We start from the raw sequence: 22,599 nt of genomic DNA on the forward strand, positions 1-22,599 counted from the left end.
ATATTTAATTAAAATATTTGATTAATTTGTCAATTAACAACGCTGTGGAGGATAGACAAACAGTGGCTTCAGTGGGTCACACATCTTCAAAACATTTCCAGAGGGCACACAACTTCGGAAATTATGGGCTATGAAAATTAGATGCAGCCTTAGGACCTTATAATACAATACAACCCATTGAACAGACTATTATTTTACCTCTTTTGTACTGTGTATACAAAAATGAAAAATGCTATCTACCATGAGTTAACTTAGGACCACCGCAGCACTGCATTTCAGGACCCATTTAAAGATGTTATTTCTTTTCTTGACGGCAGATGGGGCTGTTCTTGCTAACTACCACTTTCTGCTGACAGTTCATTTTATATTTTATTTAGGCTCCTAAGCACAACATGAACTGTAACTGGGTTTTCTTACATGTTTATTTACATTTACTATATCTGGTACAAATAAATAGTATGATATAAATAACAGTGCATTCACCACAAATATCAGATTATATAAACCACATAGATCATCAATCAAACTCAATCTTATTAAGATAAAAGTCTGCACTTCCACTATATTTAAGTTTTATTCTTTATTCCTAATAGGGGAACAAACCAAGCTTCAGGGTGTGAGGCATTTTAGAAACTCACAGGTGGTAGATATTCCTTAGCCTTTTCTGAACATAGTTGTAGCTTGGGATTTGTCCTTTTCCCACAGTCATGAATAGATGCCCCTGTATTAAGAAAATGTGAATAGTTGAAACATTTTTCATGCATTGCAAAAGAATCTAACTTGGACAAACTAAATCAGAGTCACCAGCCTAGAATGATTTTTTTGTTTTTGTTTTTTTTCTGGATTAATTATAAAGTCACGTGTTAGGTGCTTTTCCCTTATTGGTCAGGCAAATGCAATAACTTGCTTTGAAAAGCAACAGTGTAAACACTTCTTCTGTAGAAAAATACCTTAAAATGTGTGAAACATAATTTTAACCTCTACTGAGGGGTATCTAAGTTGAATAACTATATGGAAATTTGCTAATCTTCCCTATGCAGAACATAAATACAGTAGCATGGACAAATAGACTAAGCTGTTCGATCACATCCCAGTTACATGACAGACTCAAAGCAAAAGGAACACTACGTTATTATATTTAAAAAACACACACACATAAAGGAAAGGAGTATCAGGGATTATTGTTTAAATCATAACTCAAATAAACTAATCCAACTGAATTCAATAATCAGTGCAGTGCAGGCAGACAGCCTATAGTGGTTATGTTGTTACTGGAGAAAGCTTATGTAATGCAAATAAAGATAATTGAAGTCTTGAAAACTGTGACCATTACGCAGAATTAAGCTGTGATTATGCTCTATTTTACAGCTTTTGCTGCAGCTAATTTACAAGATTAAATCAGATGTTGGTTCAACAAGAACTTTGAGGTGGGTTTAAATATTTCTGTGGCCCTTCCCAGCCCCACCGTTGACAGGACATGTGATAAACACTGCAGTTTGATTTTCTGCCTGAAAATGGTCAGCTGAAATCCCACGGGACTACCACAGCCTGCTGAATCAAGACCAGGTAAACATTTTTACCAGATACTAGTTATTAGGCTAAATAATGGCTAGACCTAAGAAGAGGTCCTATGTAAAATGTGTAAAATGATTACTTTTTTTTTGTCATTTGTATTTTGCAACAAATAGTTCTCTAAATCCTTAAATACCACTTACTTTAAGAAAAGCTTGCCATAGCTATGCATCAGTTAGTCTTTTTAGTCTTCTACTGTTATTTTTGAATGCCTAGAGGGCTGCAGCATGACCTTTTATTGCTTAACAATCCACCAGTTTTACAGATACGAACCAATTCCAATAAATAAACAAATACTAATTAGCAGTTTGTACAATGTTACAAAATTAATTTACAGCACCTCTGAATTCATATAGATTTTATTTTTATTATTTCCTTAAAAAAGTGAATGAAGTAATTTCACTCTTTCAAATGTAAAGGAAGAAATTCGAAAACAGTATAACTTATTAGAGCACTGCTGATTAGTTGCGCTTTTGCAGTTGAGAAAAAAATAGTGAATCTTGTCTTTATGAAGGGAAGATAGACAGAAGATAGATTCTGTTTATTTATTTATTATTATTTTTTTTTTCTGACATGTTTGTGTTATATATTTCACTTTGATCATATAAGCTGTAAAGCTGAATAAAAAAATAATTGTCTGTCTTCATTTCAGGCTGCAAAGCAATAAAATGTGATTATTTTAAAAAGGGGTGATTTTTTTTCTATACTCACTGTAACTAGATTGAGCCTAAGTATGAATGGATGCCAGTCTTATGACAGAATAGAAAATGCTACATTACCATTTTGTTTACAAATAAGTTCGATCCCAAATGTTGTTTTATATTAAACCTTTGAAGTGGCAATTTATTCTGCTCTAATAAACTGTTTCAATTGTGAGGAGTAAAATACTTCAGACTAGCTGGGTGTACAGTAAATTGTACTGTACTCTACTGGGAAGTCGTGGCTTAGTGGTTAGAGAGATTGACTCCTAACCCTTTAGTTGTGGGTTTGAGTCTCGGGCCGGCAATACCATGACTTAGGTGCCCTTGAGCAAGTCACCGAACCCCCAACTGCTCCCCGGGTGCTGCAGCATAAACGGCTGCCCACTGCTCCGGGTGTGTGTGTGTGTTTACTGCTGTGTGTGTGCACTTTGGATGGGTTAAATGCAGAGCACAAATTCTGAGTATGGGTCACCACACTTGGCTGTATGTCATGTCATGTCTCTTAAAACAATGCTACATGTTTGGTTAGTAAGTGGCACTATGATTTTGTTGACAGGCTTCCTCATTCTACCGGATAAAATTTAAGATGATGCCCAACAGCAGTAATGGGAAGAATTTGGATCTCTCCAGACTGACAGATGACGAAGCCAAGCATGTCTGGCAGGTGATCCAGAGAGATTTCCACCTGCGAAAGAAAGAAGAGAATAGACTAGGGTGAGACACTCTTGATCACATTTACATGGCATTAACTGTCATGTATATGTTCCCAAATGGTTACCTAAAAATGTATATTTTCCAACATCTCATCAAAAAAGACTGCACTGAGATTCCTTGATGGTTCTGTCTGACTTTAGTCTCATCTGAACTATTGCTTACTCATTTTGTGGATCTGGTAAAAGTTAAGTGGTTCGCTGGTTTTTGAGAGGTCTTCTGTAGTCTGTTCATCTCTGATTTATTAACATTTATTTGAGTGAAGTCAACAGCATGAAAGACATTCATGTATTCTGGAAGATACAACTGCTAGGCTTTGGACTCTCATGTCACAGTTGCAAAAGCACCAAACTTTCACTAAAATTCAGACAATTTTTTCATCTCTCTGAAGGAACGGCTTAATGATTTAGCAAGCAAAGAAAATGTTTAGTGAATGCTGTACATTGTGGTTATATAATCATACATTGTTTGGACCATCTGGACCATAACCTGCTTTCTTTAATCCATTAAGTAATAAGGTCATGGTCATGGATGCAGCCCAGTCATGCTTACAGACATGTGGTACTACTTGTTCACACCACTTACATGTCTTAGCACTGTCAAGTACTAGCTTTGTATGCAATGAAGAAGTAAAGCGCATGTAAAGGGCTGGTGTCCATTCCTGTGCTGACTTTCATTTATTAGGATGTTTCGAAATGTTTTTTTTTTTTTTTTTTTTTTTTTGAGACAGTTGAAGGCTAACAAACAAAAAAAATGGAGAAAAAAATGAATGGACAAGTATATTTTGTGATGATATGAGTTGATAAAAGAGTGTCACCATATGAATCCTAATTTAATGCACCTTATACATATATATTTCCCTTTTCACCAGATATTCCTTCATTTGTCCCACCAGAGTTGTTAAGCTTTTGACTCTTCAGACACTTTATCAGCAGGCCATGTATGTCTAAATTCCAGGCATTTTAAAGGAGGTAATAGGATTTGACCCAGAATACTGAATAACATCACATGACTGACATTTTTCTCTCAATTCTCTCACAGTTGGAATGAGGCTAGTTCAAAATAGTCCTGTGGAGACCTTGTTGTAATGTGGTGAAGATTTGTGATGATGATAAAAACAGAAGTTCTTTCCGAAATATGATGACATTATTTTACATTCACATTGCAGACAATTTCATTGAAATTTTGAGAGAAAAAAAAACTAAAAACAAGTGCTATTGCTAGCAGGTGATCTGCAAATCAGCCAACTTTTCTTAATAATTATGAATTATAAATGCTTGGTAGTCAGCTACTGTTCTTTAATACATGTTCAAGCATTATGGCTTAATTAGATCAAATTCACATTTTCGAATCCAAATGCACTGTTATGTACAAGGATGAAATAAAGGAGAAGGTATTATTTATAAAAGATACAAAAACACATAACATTTAAAATTTGTAAAAGTTTTTTTTTCACATCTTCTTTCATATGTCCTTTATGAATTCGTTATGCTGCAATGTGAGATATTTGACTTACACTTGGGCTTATGCTGAAGTGCTTTCAACCTTTGCCAAATAAAAGTTGAAAGAGGCAGGCACACAATCATTCACCATGTGGAGGAAAGTATTAGCAGGTTTTTTTTTTTTTTTATAGAGAAGAGCAGATTTAGCAGGGATTACGTGTATATCCCATTTTAAATTCTACACAGCTTTGACACAGAGGGTCATTGTGCTAGAAGGCCATCACTTGGGCCATAATTCTTGAGAAATTGGCACATTAAGAATGGAGGTCTTTGAGAAAAGACTAGAAAGGAAGACCATGGAAGGGAATGTGGAGTCATTTCCCCTCTCTATTATGGATTGGAAATCCAAAAATGGAAATTGGATTAGATCAAGTAATCCAGTTTTTGTAGTAAAATTAGTATACCTTTGATCTGAAAAAAAAAAAATAATTTCAGGATTATCTTGGTCCTAACAGAATGATGCATACAGTGTTTATTCAGGAACAAAATGTAATAAAACTTTAAAATTGGTCAAATAATACAATATTTGCATCTCATTTACACTTTTGTACTTTGTGCTTTTGTTATAGGCTACAGTAAAAAATTAAACAGAGGAGACATTAAACCTTTGAGTACAGAAAGGTTTTAACAAAAGAAGTGGAAGTACAGTACATAGCCTATATGTAATAGCCTAAACAGCTGGCAATATCAAACAAAAATAATACATTTTAATTTACAGGTGCATCTCAATTAATTAGAATGTTTTGGAAAAGTTAATTTATTTCAGTAATTCAACTAAAATTGTGAAGCTTGTGTATTAAATAATAATAATAATAATAATAATAAAAACGTACACTGGAGTAGTTTAAGTCTTTGGTTCTTTTAATTGTGATGATTTTGGCTCACATTTAACAAAAACCCACCAATCTCAACAAATTAGAATACTTCATATGACCAATAAAAAAATAAAATCTTTTGCTTTAATTACTGCCTCAATTCAGCGTGGGATGGAGGTGATCAGTTTGTGGCACTGCTGAGGTGGTATGGAGGCCCAGCTTTCTTTGACACTAGCCTTCAGCTCATCTTCATTTTTTGGTCTCTTGTTTCTCATTTTCCTCTTGACCTTTCTCAGGTCTGGTGAGTTTGCTGGCCAGTCAAGGACACCAACACCATGGTCATTTAACAAACTTTTGGTTCTTTTAGCAGTGTGGGCAGGTGCCAAATCCTGCTGGAAAATGAAATCATCATCTTCAAAAAGCTGGTCAGCAGAAGAAAGCATGAAGTGCTCCAAAATCACATGGTAAATGAGTGCAGTGACTTTGGTTTTCGAAAAACACAATGGACCAACACCAGCAGATGACATTGTACCCCAAATCATCACAGACTGTGGAAACTTAAAACTGGACTTCAAGCAGCTTGGGCTATGAGCTTCTCCACCCTTCCTCCAGACTCTAGGACCTTGGTTTCCAAATGAAATACAAAACTTGCTCTCATCTGAAAGAGGAATTTGGACCACTGGGCAACAGTCCAGTTCTTCTTCTCCTTAGCCCAAGTAAGACGCCTCTGACGTTGTCTGTGGTTCAGGAGTGGCTTAACAAGAGGAATACGACAACTGTACCCAAATTCCTTGTCACGTCTGTATGCCTTGATCCCAACCTCAGTCCATTCCTTGTGAATTTCAATCAAATTCTTGAATCGATTTTGCTTGACAATCCTCATAAGGTTGCGGTTCTCTCGGTTGGTTGTGCATTTTTTTTCTTCCACACGTTTTCCTTCCACTCAACTTTCTGTTAACATGCTTGGATACAGCACTCTGTGAACAGCCAGCTTCTTTGGTAATTAATGTGTGTGACTTACCCTCCTTGTGAAGGGTGTCAATGATTGTCTTATGGACAACTGTCAGATCAGCAGACTTCCCCATGATTGTGTAGCCTAGTAAACCAAATTGAGAGACCATTTTGAAAGCTCAGGAAACCTTTGCAGGTGTTTTGAGTTGATTATCATGTCACCATATTCTAATTTGTTGAGATCATGAATTACAGGGTTTTTGTTAAATGTGATCCAAAATCTTCACACTTAAAAGAACCAAAGACTTAAACTACTGTGTACTGTCTGTGTGCATTGAATATATTTATTACATGAGTTTCACAATTTTAGTTGAATTACTGAAATAAATTAACTTTTCCAAGACATTCTAATTTATTGAGATGCACCTATACTTAAAAAGTGACAGGGTTCATGTACTGAACCCGTGTTTTAGTGCCACTTATTGGACATTTTTCTTTGAAACTGCAGTGTAACGTGCAGTAAGGTATTTAAAAATGGTGTTGCGCAAAAAGGACACAGAAGTACCTATTTTTATTAGACCAGGTTGCACAATAATTAGTATATGGTCTTTCAGCACAAAAATGTGGCAAAGATCTAATCCTATAGGCTACAACCTTAACATTTTTAGTTTGAAGCATTACAATAGAAAAAATAATAAAATATATTTTTAAAACTGTTTATAAATATTATTATTTTGTTCTAATAATTTTCATAAAACAAATAAATGTTCACAGTAAACTTGCCCCACCACTGCTTGCGCCCCACCGGTAATGAGGATTTCCTGTGCAACGACGGTGCTACATTCTCTACCCCATATCTATAAAACCAGGCATCCATCCATATTCTAGCAGTACTGTTAAACGAAATATGTTTTTCTTCATTGTTTATGGTTGGAACAAGAAGCCTAAACTAAGTTTTACACATCACTCATAAAAAGAATCAGCATTTAAGACAGTGAAACTGATTTTTATGATTCACACAGGCAACTCAAGACCAAAATAATGAAAGAGGACACCAAGAGAGAGCTGCTGGAATATCAACCTAAACTCAGTGATTCTCTCTGTATCCGCTGTCTGCAGCCCTTCAAATTCCTTGTCAACAGCAAGCGCCAGTGTCTGGACTGCAAACTATTTGTCTGCAAGTCCTGCAGCCGTTTTAATAAAAAGGATCACGGCTGGGTTTGTGATCCATGCCACATGGCCAGGTGAGCACCTGATAGACACGTGACTGTGATTTATATCCTTATATGACGTTAAGGGAACAACTTAAAGAGAAATTAAATAAAACACAAGCAGAATTTCCTTGCAAATAACACGGAAAACAATTATTCTTGTAAATTGTCAAATTCAATGTAAGACTAGTTTCTAAATGACTCATCTCATGTTTCATGAATATGGCCCAAGTTTGAGGCTGTTTTACTTATTTTCCATTGCTTTGCATTGATGATTCAGTTTCACCAGTTCTAGCTAAACCACAACCCCAAAGACCAATTCCTGTAAATAAACTGTAAAAAAATACAATAAAACATTTTTACTTCTGCTCTGTGCTACTCTAGCATACTGTATTAAACACTGGTGCATATTGTCAGCCATTGTGGGTGATCCACCAACAGCCTTTATTCTTACATTAGCCTGATACGTTTTGTGTAGACTATGTTAAGAATATAGCTTGACTTCCCATGCTTTAAATTATATTTAATGTGGAAGCAACAGAAACACCAGGTAAAAAATAAATCACTTAAATATAAACAACAGCTGGTAGCAGATTCACTCTATGAAATGACAATTGTTGACATGGCAGTATTTAATTATTTAATGTTTTGGTGAATTTGTGAGAATTTGTATGGTTTGTATGGTTTTGTACATTCTCCTTATGCCCCCCTGATGATTACGTTTAGGGAAATTTTGTTATTTATTTATTTATTTTTAAATCGTATATATCAATGCGAATCAAATCATACTAATTCATAGATTATCACCGCCTTGTAAAACAGTTGCATTTTGAGTTGGATTTGACTGAATAATATTTTTGTTCTTCTTGTTGTTATCTTTGTTCTTATAGAATCCTTAAGATTGGGACTCTGGAATGGTTCCATGAGAATGTACGCTCTCGTTTCAAGCGTTTTGGCAGTGCAAAGGTCATGAATTCACTTTTCAAAAGGCTGAAGGGTGACCGTGCCTGTTCTCAAACTGACCTCAGAGGTAGACTTCAAAAGACTGTTTAATTGTGCAAGAGTCATTACATCTTAAATCTGCTCCAAAATTGTAATGTTGGTTGCTTGGCTATTTTTAATTTGCACACTATACAAACTACCTAAAAAATAAAAAATAAAAATTAGGGATGAAACTTGAATTCTTCCAATCAAAAACTGACCCTAAAAATTGAACCCTGAGCAATCTTTAAGTCTAAGGAGCAAGAATGTGCACAATTTTAATAAACATACATTTGATGTGGTTAAACGAAGTAAAATAAATTTTTTAAATGGTGCTTTTGCAATACAAATACATAAAGGTTTCCACTTGCAAAACCTTAGGAAAAAAATAGAAACTCTATCCTCTTGTTGTAAAGAGCATTCAGTTGGACCCTGTTCCAAACATTTAGGTTAGCAAACTGCATTCTATTTGTTAATTTCTAACAGTTCATAATACAATCCGTTTAGAAAGCCAGTTAGTTATTAAGAAACTAGATTTGATTCTTACTGTTCTATCTGTTAATTTGAAACAGTTTTTGAAGCGATGTCTGACAGATGACTTACAGCAGGAACACTAAAGGCAGAGCTTAGAGGAGAGAGGCCCTCATTACTTTGTAGGATTTATGAGGGATCCAGAGGGGGGAGAGAGAGAAAGAACTGACTGCTCCAAATCATCCATGTGATTTACTCTTTTACACAGTCACATGTCTTCTTTCTCTCTGAGCCTGGACCTGAGTGTGTCTCTTTTATCCAATTTTCAAGCTCTTCTGTCCTAAACACAGAGGTCAGAGAAGTAACATTGTTTGGGTCAAATGAGATTTAAAATAATTACAAAAGATGTTTTAATAACGTACATAATATTTAAGGGTTGATCACAATTGTGAATAAATGCCAACAAACACCAACGTGGCTGTTGCTACTGAAATTTTGGGAAATGTATAGTAGACTGTCTTGTTCACACAGCACCAAAAACACCAACGTGGTTAACAGCCATTGGAATTGTGTGTTTCTAGATTCAGTGTAAACTAGCGTTAGCTGAACCCACTGTTTAATTTCACTATTGTTGTATCTAACAGTGGTTGTTTCCTGCAACCAATCACAGCACACTTTATATCTCTTGTTTTCTTAATTTTAACTTTAAATCTCTCGCTGTTCCTCCATAACCCCCCTCCCCCCATCACATAGAGCCTCGAGATGATGACACGCACAGCATGCCTGAAGTTCACAGTGAGTAAAGAAAAAAAAAAATCCTGTTCCTGTGTGATATAGGCATTTTGAACACTGATGTCATGCAAGATTCTAATGTAATCAATGAATGACTTTCATCTGTCCAAACAATACGGCGGCCATCTGCACTCACATTAGCTTTGATTTAACAAGCCAAGGAACATGGAGAAGAAAATGTCTGTGGAAGAAAAACACCTGACATAGCCATGAAAGAACTGAACACAGAAGCATTTGTAGTTTTACAAAGGATATTTTTTCATTAAATGTGGCACTTTCTTTACCAAAAAAGAAAATCATGTTAACAATTTTTCAATTAAAATTATTTATAATGATTCATTTTAAATAATAGCTGCTATTATTTGAAATTAATAGCTGTTTAACTTTATGACATTGCTTTAAACTACTACATTTTTGCTTGGAAATGATGTCATGGGGCAAAAAAATTACTATCCATTTATTTATAATTTAGAGCCCATTCTAAATTGTGCTTTCGGGATTTAATTAATCATTATCAATACTGTAGCTAAATCTTGTTACTACTGTAGCTAGATAATTTAAAAACATATTTAAATGGTTCTTTAGTTTTTGACACAAGCTTCTACATTTGGAGCTGTGAGAGAGAAAACCATTTAGTGTGTAATAAAAAAAAGAAAATTATGTTGTTAAATTTTTAATGAAAGATCCAAAAGTACATGTTTAAAACCTCCACAAAGTCAAAAACATAATTTTGAATTGATATGAGTTAAAAAGTATTCGAAACAGTCAGAATAAGGTCAGGTAATCACTACAGCCTCTCTTGTCTGAGATCAAAGATTCATGTTTGTAACTCTTGTCATCCACACAGCTGGTTCTCTTTATAGTCAGGAAGATGAGCAGTCTGAGAGGGCAGATACACACCACTTCAGCCTGGTAATGTATCATTTCTTAAAGCGTCAGAAACTGATGTTATATAGGGTAAAGTGAAAACCAGAGGCTTGACCGGTGCATCAGTTTGTTAGCAGATCTTTCAGAACACAATAGTGTGTGATGATTGTCCTCTGGTGTTCAAGTCTTATTTTAGTTTTAACAGATTAATTTTGTTCTCGATCCCCCTTTGTTCTTTTTATATGATTTTGATTCCTCACATTGCCACCTGGATGTGGTTTTGAAGACCACATGTAAACAGGCAGTTTTAGCCAGAATACCAGTTTGAAGGTTATACTCAGTCCTTGTCTAAATCTGTCAGTGACTCAGTCCTTTGTTTAATTTTATGGGCCTCTGAAAATAAACAGGAAATTGAAGAGCAAGCAGGATTTGGTCATGATTTGAAACTGCAGGAGCACATTTACAACCCATTTGGCTTTGAATTTTTAAAACAGGGTTTGGCAAAGTGATTGTACTATATGCCTCCAGTATGAGATTTCTTAGTTCAGCTGAATTTATTTATAGATAGTTTGATACATAGATATTTGGGTTTTAGAAAATTGAAAGTAACCATTTTTTCTCCTTTAAGATGAGAAAAGGCAGGCGGCTACTTCCTGTTGATCCTCTTGATTTTAATCTTGGCGTTGAGAACTCTGCTTATTCTCGACCTCCCATACTTCTGGTTCGTATGTTTGTGTTCTAACACATCTGATGTCACAGATAATTGAATGTAAATATATAATATGGCAAACACTAAAAAACTGAGGTGTGCAAAAGAAACATTACCCCAAAAAGTTCCTTCAATAGTAGTGCCAGCTGCTTTGAAAAATTAATTGGATCAGCAATAAAGAATACACGGCTCGCAGTGGTGTGCAAACATTTGGTATTCATCCACCCATTGTGAAAACAAACGATGTAAAGAGCTCCCAGCATTTTCTGACTGCTAACAGTGATAAGACTTGATTGTTTTCTCACTGAAGCAAATCATCACAAAATTAGTCATTCCAGTGCTAGACTAACAGAGCCATGGTTTGTTTCCTTTTCTGTACTGACACTTGAATGGTATTCTAGACCATATACATTTTTAATTAAAATATTCTTAAAGTTGTTTAAGCACATGATTTCAGTCATAAGGTCCATGCAATATGTGAACATGTATTTATTTATTTAAAGTATTCAGGTAGCCAAGAGAAAGTTGCCCAGAGTAAGGACTCAGTAACTGAAGATGACTGGTCCTCAACCATTAAGCAGATCCTGGAGAATGGAACTCATGATAGAGCTGAAGAGATGAAGGACATGTTGCAAATCAGCCAGAGAAGTCTGGACAAACCCTCTCATTTTGGTAAGATGTGCTGTCTGCTTCAATGTCCCTTACAGATTTTTGAGGATTTCTTTTTATTCCAAGACTCTGTAGAGATAAATGGGTTTCTCCTTCAGGCCAACCAATGTTTTTTCCTACTGTCAGCGAGATTTAGGCTACTATGTGCTGGGAATATAAACCTAATGCACTATAAACACAATAATTATTGGTAAAAACACTACAGAAAAATTACATTATTCAAACTCAATTCCTGACGTGACAAAATCCATTCCAGACTATTTGAATAGACTCAGAAATTCCTCTTTACTTCATTTGTCACCTTTATTTATTTATATAGCGCTTTAAACAAAATACATTGCGTCAAAGCAACTGAACAACATTCATTAGGAAAACAGTGTCAATAATGCAAAAATGATAGTTAAAGGCAGTTCAACATTGGATTCAGTTATGTCATCTCTGTTCAGTTAAAAGGTGTCTGTGCATTTATTTGCAATCAAGTCAACGATATCAATGTAAATTTCAGTATTTACATTAAACAATATCAGTCAGTGTTCCTTTTGACCTCTATAGATGACTGTACGACAAAATGTCGTTCCCTCTCTAAGATGAGCATCTCTTCAGCTGGCAGCTCCAGTTATCACCTCCACCGCGAGCCTTCTTACAGCCTGGAAGATTTAGAGGATGATGATGAATCTGAGATACATGTCTTTTATAGTCCCGCCACACATAGGGAGCACTCACCAGATGAGGTTCCTCCACAGGTAAAGTCAAAAAGTAATGACAAAATCTGTTGAAACTATGACTGTGACTGTGACATTTTGTCATAATGTCTTTGTTTGAATGCAAAGCTGGAGACCAAAGTCCATTCATACTCCTATAACCTAATGGGGCTTCACTGCATTCTTTAAAAGCAGTTCATGCAAAACATACATTTTGTATCTCTCTGACACTAGATTATTGAGCTCAACAAGCGCATGTCAGCAATTGAGACTCTTCTGAGCCGTTTGGAGCAGAAACTGACCTTACCTGTAATGGGGACAGAACAAGTAAGTTTAAAGTAAATCTTCACAACCTACAGGTTATTATTTTCGGTTTATAAATGAAATGCTTTAAGCACACTACTGTACAATAAGCTTTTGTTACTGTTTCTGGAAGAAGTCTCTTACACTCACCAAGACTGCATTTATTTGATAAAATACAGTAAAGACTGTATTATTGTGAAATATTATCCAGTGTCAAATGTTCCTTCAGAAATCGTTATAATACACTGATTTGGTGCTGGAGCAACATTTCTTATTATTATAATGTTGAAAATGTTATGCTGCTTCCTTTTCAGGATTCATTAGAAATATTCAAAATTTCAGGATTCTCGAGAAAATTCCGTTTATGTAAGAATGTAAAAGGCTTTACTGTTTGATCTATTAAATACATCCTTGCTGAATTAAAGTATTTTTACACTACACTTTTTGGTAATGAAAGTACAAATGTGTAAAAAAAGTGTTACACTTTATATTAGATTTATAATGTAATTATTCTGATATTACACAGCAGTGATCAGTAAGTTAGGCTTTGCATATAAATTGTGGTTGGTGTCCAGAATGTTACACTTTATATTAAGTGAACAGTTCCTGAAGAGTTGTAAGTACACTGATATTACATTGGTTCACCAACTCCAACTCGAGAGCCAACTCCTCCCACTTTACATATCCCTAAACCTACCCATCTCCACCCCCTGGATCCCATTTCCACCCCTAAACCTACTCATCTCCACCTCCTGGATCCCATTTCCACCCCTAAACCTACTCATCTCCACCTCCTTGATCCCATTTCCACCCCTAAACCTACTCATCTCCACCTCCTGGATCCCATTTCCACCCCTAAACCTACTCATCTCCACCTCCTTGATCCCATTTCCACCCCTAAACCTACTCCTCTCCACCTCTTGGATCCCATTTCCACCGCTAAACCTACTCATCTCCACCTCCTTGATCCCATTTCCACCCCTAAACCTACTCATCTCCACCTCCTGGATCCCATTTCCACCCCTAAACCTACTCATCTCCACCTCCTGGATCCCATTTCCACCCCTAAACCTACTCATCTCCACCTCCTGGATCCCATTTCCACCCCTAAACCTACTCATCTCCACCTCCTTGATCCCATTTCCACCCCTAAACCTACTCCTCTCCACCTCTTGGATCCCATTTCCACCGCTAAACCTACTCATCTCCACCTCCTTGATCCCATTTCCACCCCTAAACCTACTCATCTCCACCTCCTGGATCCCATTTCCACCCCTAAACCTACTCATCTCCACCTCCTGGATCCCATTTCCACCCCTAAACCTACTCATCTCCACCCCCTGGATCCCATTTCCACCCCTAAACCTACTCATCTCCACCCCCTGGATCCCATTTCCACCCCTAAACCTACTCATCTCCACCCCCTGGATCCCATTTCCACCCCTAAACCTACTCATCTCCACCCCCTGGATCAAATGGTTCCAATTATTCTTATAAATGTTGTTGTTACAAAATGTAGTTATATATGTCCTGTTACACATTTGTACTTACACAAACCATTCTGAGGGTTCTTTCATGTGTGTAGTAACAGAAATATTACAGCTGTAGATACTATATACCAATGTGTACTTGCACTGTGGTTACATACATACATATTTAGTTACTATGTAAGTACACAGGTATTAGGGACACAATGTAAAGTGGGACCTTCAGTTTCTCTGAAACACTTTTATCAATAGGATGCAGTTTAGAAAAAATCTCATGGAGACCCTCCTGACTTTAATTCCTAAAGTAGTTTTCCTTGTCTTCTTTTAGGTTGAGCAGAAAGAGGATGATCTGTCTCCAGCTGACTTAGAGGAGCTAGAGCTCAGGAAAAAGCTTGTGGAACTTACTGAAAAAATAAGTGACAAAGGCTCGTCTGATGAGGAGGATATAATGAAACCTTCAGAGGCCTCTCCAAAGAAAGGGGCAGTTTATTATGCTCCAGCTATGAGAGGAGATTCAGCTGGACTTGGGCATGTCAGACACCCATGGCCTCTTGAGGTTGAGTGGGTAAGATTAAGGAAACAGTCAAAATCAAGCAGTTATTTATTAATGTTTCTTCAGCAGTGCTTTGGTTTGAACGCACACTGCTGTTCTTATTAATTTTTAATATTATTTAATATTTAAAAAAAAATCTAATTTAATATACAATTTTAATTTTATGTTTCTAATTGTATCCTCCAGAAAGCAAAGCCAACTGTACCTAAACCCTTAAAGAAGCAGAAGAGGGTGAGGTCCTTTGAGTTTAGCAACACAACCAGCTGTGAGCTGTTGCAACTGGAGGGTAAAGTTGCAAGGGCAGTGGCCAGCGTCCAGAGCACTCAAAGTGGAGTATGCCACTCAGTCTAAACATTTCAATTTACTCCACATTCCTTCTTCCAACATAGCTGTAACTCTCCATGTCTTGCCTTAACTGTTTGTTAACCATTGCTATGTTCTTCATGGAAAGGTTACAGATATTCAGAAAAGAATCGCTGCTTTGAGTGCTGCAGGGATGATGGTGGAGACGTCCCACAGACAGGTACAGTATGTAGCAGTCCAGCTGCTCAGAGACACATACAGTATTACTGTTTAGTTTTCCAGATCCCTGGCTGTACAGGAGCATGTACTGAAACTTTCAAAGAATTGTGAGCTAAATTCTGTTTAGCAGCTCTTTGTGGCAAGTTCAGAAAGAGGCTAAATATTTTTTTGTTCTTCCCTGACTTCTCAGCCATCAAGAACATTGCATGAATTTCCACTTAGTAAGTGCAAAGCTTTGTACTGCATATTCAGTAGCATTTACATTAACATTATATTTGCAGCATCCTTGTGTTGTATAAAAGCTAAAAGCTACATTTGTTTTCATCTTCTTTTGCACTTAATTTTGTAGAAATGTCTTTGCTATTATATATCAAAATATTAAACCAAATGCATTTATTTAAAAGATAGCATGTTTTTTTTTTTTAAACAAAACATTTCACAAAAGGTTGTTTGTCTGGTTTCAGATTATAAAATAGATTGTTCCCAGATACAAATGCTAGTATTTGTAAACCACAATTAGACATTTAAACCGAGTTTAATTTCACAGTGCACAGTGATTTTAATGCATTCCACTGATAGAAATCAGATCCCCAGATCGGCTTCTGGAACAAATCGACTACCCACATCCATTGGTCATGGAAGAGCCTATGGAAAATGTTCAGTTTGGTCAGGATGTGAGCTGTGATGAAATTGAATTGAATTGCTTATAGCCTTAACAGATTGCCTTTTCAGAAAGTCACCAAAAGCTCTTTACTACTTGTCGGTTTCTAATCAAAATTCAATCAGTATTCATATACTGTAAGTAACAAAATGAAGAAACATGTCTCACATTCTTTTTGCTTTCTCTGAAGGAGGCAGCAATGAAGCAAGATCTTTACGGAAGCTGGTCATGTGAAGCAACCTCAGCAAGCTAGCGCTCTTTCACATATTTTTACAAGTCCATGATGGTATACACATAAAGCATATTTCTTATGTTAATGAAATCAGCTCCAAGGGGTTTGTGGTATTCCCATCTTAATAATATATAATTAATACTTGCTTTAATCTTTCAGTAGATGAGTGTCAGATTATCCTGAAAAAATGAGAGGCTCACATTGTAGCATGTGCTGTTTTTTAGAACAGAACATTTCTATTATGCACACAATATACATTTTTGTCTACATTACACTTATTAACTGCTGTTGTTTTGATAAAAACTCAATTTTTATACCATTATCAATATTTAATATCTTCAATATTTAGTCAATATTTAATATCTTCAGATTTCTATGTAGTTCATGAAATATTGTATCTGATATATTTTTCATACATAACAGTTTTGTTTTCTCCTAAATAAATATCTTAAACTACACAGTTTCCTTTTTCATCACTTTGTCTTTGAGGTCAGTTATGAAGGAATCAGTCAACACTGGGACCTTGTCAAAGCTCAATTCTAACATCTGCTGGAGTATCACATCCTCCATATCCAAATTACTACATCATTTGTATATTAAGTGTGCATATTTAGGATGTGTTTGAGTACATGTGAGCTGTGCAGTCTTCATCTTCCGCCAGAGGGGGTATAAATTGGTGACCGGCCTAGCAGTTGATCCAGACGAGAATATCCTCAACTAATTACTAATTATTTATAATTAAAAATCCTGTGAAAGTACTGTATATACTCAAGGATGAGCAGCCTCAAATAGAAAACATTCATATTAAATTGCCCCCCCAAAAAAAAGAAAATAAACTTCTGTCTACTGACGGACACTAAACCATGGCTTTAAATCTGTTTTGCTCTGTATCCTTATGCTGTTAGCAAGTTTAACCCAGCCAAAACCTCACGATGATCTTCCATTACACTCCATGGAGATTAGAAGTATAATTTTACTGACCTGAAAAACGACATCTAAAATTTAACATGCCTTCGATTATCACTACACAATATGAGATTCCTAATACTTCATATTCTTTATACTATTATTTTTCTGTAGATCCAAACACTGATGCAGAGTAGTATATAAAGGCAGAGGAATACCAATGGGAGATTTGGCCGAAGAATAGCACAAAAAGGTGAAGGATCATATTTTGGAAAGCACAGGTTCTGCTCTCTTGAGGTCCTGACAACTTCATTATATATTCCACAAACTACCTTCATCTCACTCCAATGCATTTAGTGTCCAAATAACACATTAATGTATGGGTTAAATCATAATGAATAATAAATAACGGATCTTTTTTTCTGTATTGTGAAGTACATCTGAGTGAAATGAATTAGTGATAAAGAAAAATGTAGTTGAATGGAAGCAGATCTGAAAGAAAAAAAAGAAATGCTAAGATGAATCATTCACAATAAGATAACACACAATTAGAAAATATATAGGGTGAATTTTCATTTCATGCTGACTTTAAAATTTTTTAGATAATAAACTGTTAATAGATGTAGCCTTCCATGGTGACTTCACTGTCTGCAACTACTTGCCGTGTTAATGCTACACTCAGAGAAAAAAAGAAAGAAAGAAAACCACTTGAGGTCTCTTGATTTATACTTTTATAATTTCAGTTCTCAAGAAAGACAGGCTGGTGGAATGTTGAAAAAACAGTCAGAATTCATTTAAACGATCATAATCTGCAGCTGCATGAGTATTAGAGTCTATATATAGGGCGTATACAGCTCAAATCCAATATCATTCTTTATCCAACAAACATAACACTGAAATGTTGGAAGTCTCTATCAGCAGCCACTTTCTCAATGTTGTGACAATTTGTTGTCACTGTGACTGGTACTACGACAAACAATACCTGTGATAAATCAAACCAAATGAGGTTAATTAAGAGAGGATTGGTCAGACTGACGTCACTGTAGACAGAATCCGTCTCTTCCATCTGCTTGAAGTTCTCGAAAGGCCATATGATTTTGAAAACTCCAGATGAATCCATACAAGAGTCTTGGCGAAGGCAGTTCTCGTGGTCTGTTATGTGCAAACGCACCCTCAGCACATCCAGAAATGGGTCATGTCCTTTCACAAGCACCACTGAGCATTCAATAACAAAGTTAGATTCGTTCAGAATCTGCAGGAATGACTTTCAGGGGTGGCCCAAAACAGAGTTGAGGTAAAAACTCAAAATGCTCAGCGTTCCAAAGAACATTTCTGGATCGCCTCAATAACAATGTTTTTAAGGAGGGCGATTACAGAACGAGGGTCGTCACTGCTCACTACAGCACTGCCCGACACGATCATGTTGGATCCAGCCTAAGAATGTTGGAGTAATGAATAAAGATGAGTAATGCACTTTTCAAATAATATCTTTATTTTTAATATTTTTATTTATACAAATAAATATGTGTGCACTAAAGGACAGCTATACCTCAGCACATCTGTGGATGCTGTCTGGGCCAACTCCTCCATCCACTTCAATGTCCAGAGAAGGGAACTGACCCCTGAGCCAGCTCACCTGCAGAGACACAAGCATCTTCAGTGTCTGTTGTCTGAGTCTAAAAGAGACTAATAGACATTACACTTGTGTACCTTTAGCATCATATCTTCCAGGAACTTCTGACCGCCAAAGCCAGGCTCTACAGTCATGACAAGAGCCATATCGATCTGCCCAGCCCACGGTGCCAGTTCCTCAACAGTTGTTCCAGGTTTAATGGCAAGACCAACCTGCATCATAAGAATGTTCTTAAAATTAATACTATCAGTAATGCTTAGTCTAGTTCAGAATATAAGACTTTCTTTACTTCTAAGTCAGATTTATACATCAAAATAAGAGTTTACTAACACCTCCTTTAAACCAGTTAAATTACTTATCTTCTGCCCAAATCAAATTCGTACAAATACAACATGCCTTAAACAAAGGAAAAAATATATATTATTAGTCGGCAGAGGGCGCCATAAGGCCATAGCAGTCAAAACAGCAAAGAATCTGCATATATATATATATAAATACACATTCCCCAAAAATCAATTAAATGAATTTTATAATTTCATTCAGATTTTTATATGACATGCTTCTAGTGTTTTTATATGATATGCTGCTAGTGTCATAGATTATATATGTATATATATACTGTGTATATATATATATATATATATATATATATATATATATAGATAGATAGATAGATAGATAGATATAGATATACAAATATATATATATATGTGTCCGTTCCTCCCTTTTTAACAGACCTTCAGGCCGCTCTCCCCGATTTCCATGATGAGGTTGCCAGGGTTGGTTGTGGCTTCTAGATGGAAAGTGTACTGATTGGCTCCTGCTGCTGCCATGGGCTTCACCCACTGCTCTGGCCTGGACACCATCATATGCATGTCTGTAATAAAGCAAACGGTAAGCAAAGCCTCCAAACCTACACAGAGCAAACACTGCAATGTTTTACTTATCTGGTTTACCCTAGAGGCAATGTTTAAGAATAATGAAAGTGGGTGAAAATGTGAAAGAACCAGGGTGTCTACTTGAGTGGAATACTAACAAAACTGTCTGAACGAAGAGAACCAGATTGTATGCAGCTCAAATGAAACAGAAACCAGAGTAGATGCAATTTTGCAATAACTGGAAATCACCAAAAAAAGGATCAGGTCCGATACAGCGTCGTAAACATTCCACAATAGGATGTCCAAATGTGATGTTGATGTTTGGAACAAAATGCCTTTCAAAGAAATGTAAAGAGACCTTAATTTCTGAATTTAAAAAAATAAAAATAAATAAATAATAAAATCCTCACAGAAATAAAGCACCACAACTGTTTTCAAAATTGACAATAATAATAAATAAACGTTTCTTGAGCACTAATCAGCATATTTGAATGACTTCTGAAGGATCATGTGACACTGAATGGCTACTGAAAATTCAGCTTTGACATCAAAATGATAAACATTTTAAGTTGTAATATTTCACAAACTTACGGTGTTCTGTATTTTTTTTTTCAAATAAATGCAGCCTCAGTGAGCATAAGAGATTTATTTTAGAAACATGTATTTATTTACCAAACTCATCCTTTTAAATCGTCTATCTATCCATCTATCTGCGTGTGTGTGTGTGTGTGTGTGTGTGTATTGCATACAATAATTTGGGTGGGTGGGGGGGGATAAGATAATTGTCTCACTGCTATATTAATCTTTGTATGACTTGTAACTTAAAATTGTGACATAGTTTGTTTGTAACTACGGTGAATTCATGCTGTATCATTCCTGTGCCAAAATGTGGGATAACACATTCATTAAAATGTTCATTAAAATGAATGAATGTTCATTCAGAAAAGTAATATGGTGTGGTACTCTGTGTCACATGATCACGATCAGTGCCTACAAGTCATCACTGGGTGTGAAACTTAACCCTCAAATGGTCCTCATTTCCTGTTCACGAATCTGGTCTTTGGGGTCAATATAACCCCAAAATTGAAAGCATAATTGTAGAAAAAATATACATTTTCAATAATACAAATAATATATAATTTTTTTTGTTTACTCCTCAACTATGCATTTATGCTGTGTTTTGGGAGATTTGAAGTACTTTTGTACCCATTTAACACACAAATCTGCAACTACACCATTAGCTTGCATGTGAAATATCATTTTTTTATGAAAAAAATCACTTAAATTATTATCTAAATTTATTTTAAACTGTTTCTGGATATAGATCTAGGTGCTATGTGTAGAATGCTGCCATCTGGAGGTTAGTGAAAAAACTAAGGAGATTAGTATTTAAGCAATAACTTGTTTTGACCACCAGAGGGCCATTGAAAGCCATTCATTTTACTGGATGTGGCCAACTGCTCATAAATGCCACCTAGGTCACACCTAAAGGACACAACTCTGAGTCAGACTGTAGTTGCATATTATTGAACATTTGAATGATTCAAATGCATAAAAAATAAAAAATAAAAATAACTTTAGAATGTAAAAAAAATAAAAAAAGTGTAAATAACCAACAGCAATATCCAGAAATAAACAGGAGTAAAAGTATAGGCCTACAACAAATATTTTTTTACAATCACATTCTGAACACTGAACATAAAAGCAATACCAAACTACCAAAAAATATGTGAAATACATGGTGTAAAACACATAAAATAATCATTCCATACACATTTTGTGAGTGAATGTGAGTTAGAGAGGGAGAGAGAGCGTGTGTGTGCCTGTCTCTGTCTCTCTCTCTCTCTCTCTCTCTCTCTCTGTGTGTGTATGTGTGTGTGTGTGTGTGTGTGTGTAAGTGTCTTTGTGTGTGTGTTTGAGAGAGAGAGAGAGTGTGAGTGAGAGGGAGAGAGAGAGTATGTGTGCCTGTGTGTCTCTCTCTCTGTGTGTGTGTGTGTGTGTGTGTGTGAGAGGGAGAGTGAGAGAGAGAGAGAGAGAGAGAGAGAGAGGGCAAGAAAGAGCATGTGTGCGTGGGTCTCTGTGTGAGTGTCTCTGTGTTAGTGTAAGTGTGTGTGTGCGTGTGTGTGTATTTGTGTGTCTGTGTGAGTGTAAGTGTGTGTGTGTGTGTGTGTGTGTGTGTAAGAGAGAGAGAGAGATGTAGAGAAAGTGTGAGTAAGAGAAAGAGGGAGAGAGGGCAAGTGGGTTTTTTTTAACTAATGAAACCCTTTTTTTAACTAATGAAAAGTCGATTGGGGTCATATTGACCCCAAGGACCGATTAAATGAAAATTCAAACTTCATTCCTCACCCATCCATAACGTCAAGGTGCAGATAATCAGCACCGCACTCCATCATTCGCTCACATTCATTCCTGAGCTGCGACAGATCGCTGCTCTAAATAGACGGTCCTATTTTCGCCGTGTACGCCATGCTGCACTGCCTCTGCTGTACACTTCCGCTGTTCACAGTTCACACACGCCTTTCAAAACAAAGGTCCTGCGTCAAATCATTATCGCCAAGAGGTGGCGCGAAGAAAAAGAAAACTGTCTCATATCTAAACCTAAAAGACCAAATTATTGACTGGTTGAATGTTTGCAACAGGACATCCTGAAAGCCCCTCCTTTCCGATTCTTTGAGTCTGACTGATAACTCGGCCTGTGACGGATATGTCCTCCCCCCCCCGTCCTTCTCTCTCCACTGAGTTAAACAACTTCAATTGTCCTTAAAATTATT

General features: G+C 36.2%; 2 protein-coding genes across 8 annotated transcripts; one reads left to right on the plus strand and one right to left on the minus strand.

Annotated features, from left to right (window-relative positions):
- Positions 1-1,463: 1,463 nt before the first annotated feature.
- On the plus strand, positions 1,464-16,714 carry LOC132152920 (melanophilin-like). 7 transcript variants are annotated; one of them, XM_059561921.1, is made up of 15 exons: positions 1,464-1,566; positions 2,830-2,987; positions 7,275-7,496; positions 8,354-8,493; positions 9,669-9,710; positions 10,555-10,619; positions 11,203-11,295; positions 11,787-11,955; positions 12,505-12,695; positions 12,888-12,980; positions 14,772-15,008; positions 15,183-15,324; positions 15,448-15,519; positions 15,709-15,739; positions 16,370-16,714. In XM_059561921.1, exons 2-14 carry the CDS (start codon positions 2,860-2,862, stop codon positions 15,726-15,728), a joined length of 1,614 nt encoding a protein of 537 aa, XP_059417904.1. In that variant the 5' UTR covers positions 1,464-1,566; positions 2,830-2,859; the 3' UTR covers positions 15,729-15,739; positions 16,370-16,714. The 7 variants fall into 7 exon arrangements, with proteins under 7 accessions (XP_059417904.1, XP_059417901.1, XP_059417903.1 ...); XM_059561918.1 differs by having other exon boundaries at positions 15,183-15,329; positions 16,370-16,713; XM_059561920.1 differs by lacking the exon at positions 15,709-15,739.
- A 1,317-nt stretch (positions 16,715-18,031) lies between these two features.
- On the minus strand, positions 18,032-22,312 carry LOC132152437 (ribulose-phosphate 3-epimerase-like). The gene is made up of 6 exons (XM_059561203.1): positions 22,175-22,312; positions 20,078-20,163; positions 19,688-19,827; positions 19,028-19,162; positions 18,867-18,953; positions 18,032-18,751 (listed from the first exon to the last, which is right to left on the minus strand). The coding sequence occupies exons 1-6, from the start codon at positions 22,219-22,221 to the stop codon at positions 18,629-18,631; spliced, it is 618 nt and encodes a 205-aa protein (XP_059417186.1). The 5' UTR covers positions 22,222-22,312; the 3' UTR covers positions 18,032-18,628.
- Between the last annotated feature and the right edge of the window lie 287 nt (positions 22,313-22,599).

This window comes from Carassius carassius, chromosome 11 (assembly GCF_963082965.1).
Source record: "Carassius carassius chromosome 11, fCarCar2.1, whole genome shotgun sequence".
Classification (NCBI taxonomy): Eukaryota; Metazoa; Chordata; class Actinopteri; order Cypriniformes; family Cyprinidae; genus Carassius; species Carassius carassius.

What these genes read in the sequence shown, in the direction of transcription:
- LOC132152437 (XM_059561203.1), bottom strand. Translation starts at nt 22,221, where the DNA reads ATGATGGAGTGCGGTGCTGATTATCTGCACCTTGACGTTATGGATGG. An exon ending in CGGACCTGATCCTTTTTTTG is followed by an intron (nt 19,828 to 20,077) that starts GTGATTTCCAGT and finishes GCTTTATTACAG; the next exon opens with ACATGCATATGATGGTGTCC. An exon ending in GCATCCACAGATGTGCTGAG is followed by an intron (nt 18,752 to 18,866) that starts GTATAGCTGTCC and finishes CAACATTCTTAG; the next exon opens with GCTGGATCCAACATGATCGT.
- LOC132152920 (XM_059561916.1), top strand. Translation starts at nt 2,860, where the DNA reads ATGATGCCCAACAGCAGTAATGGGAAGAATTTGGATCTCTCCAGACTG. An exon ending in CTCGACCTCCCATACTTCTG is followed by an intron (nt 11,296 to 11,786) that starts GTTCGTATGTTT and finishes ATTTATTTAAAG; the next exon opens with TATTCAGGTAGCCAAGAGAA. An exon ending in TCCAGAGCACTCAAAGTGGA is followed by an intron (nt 15,330 to 15,447) that starts GTATGCCACTCA and finishes CTTCATGGAAAG; the next exon opens with GTTACAGATATTCAGAAAAG.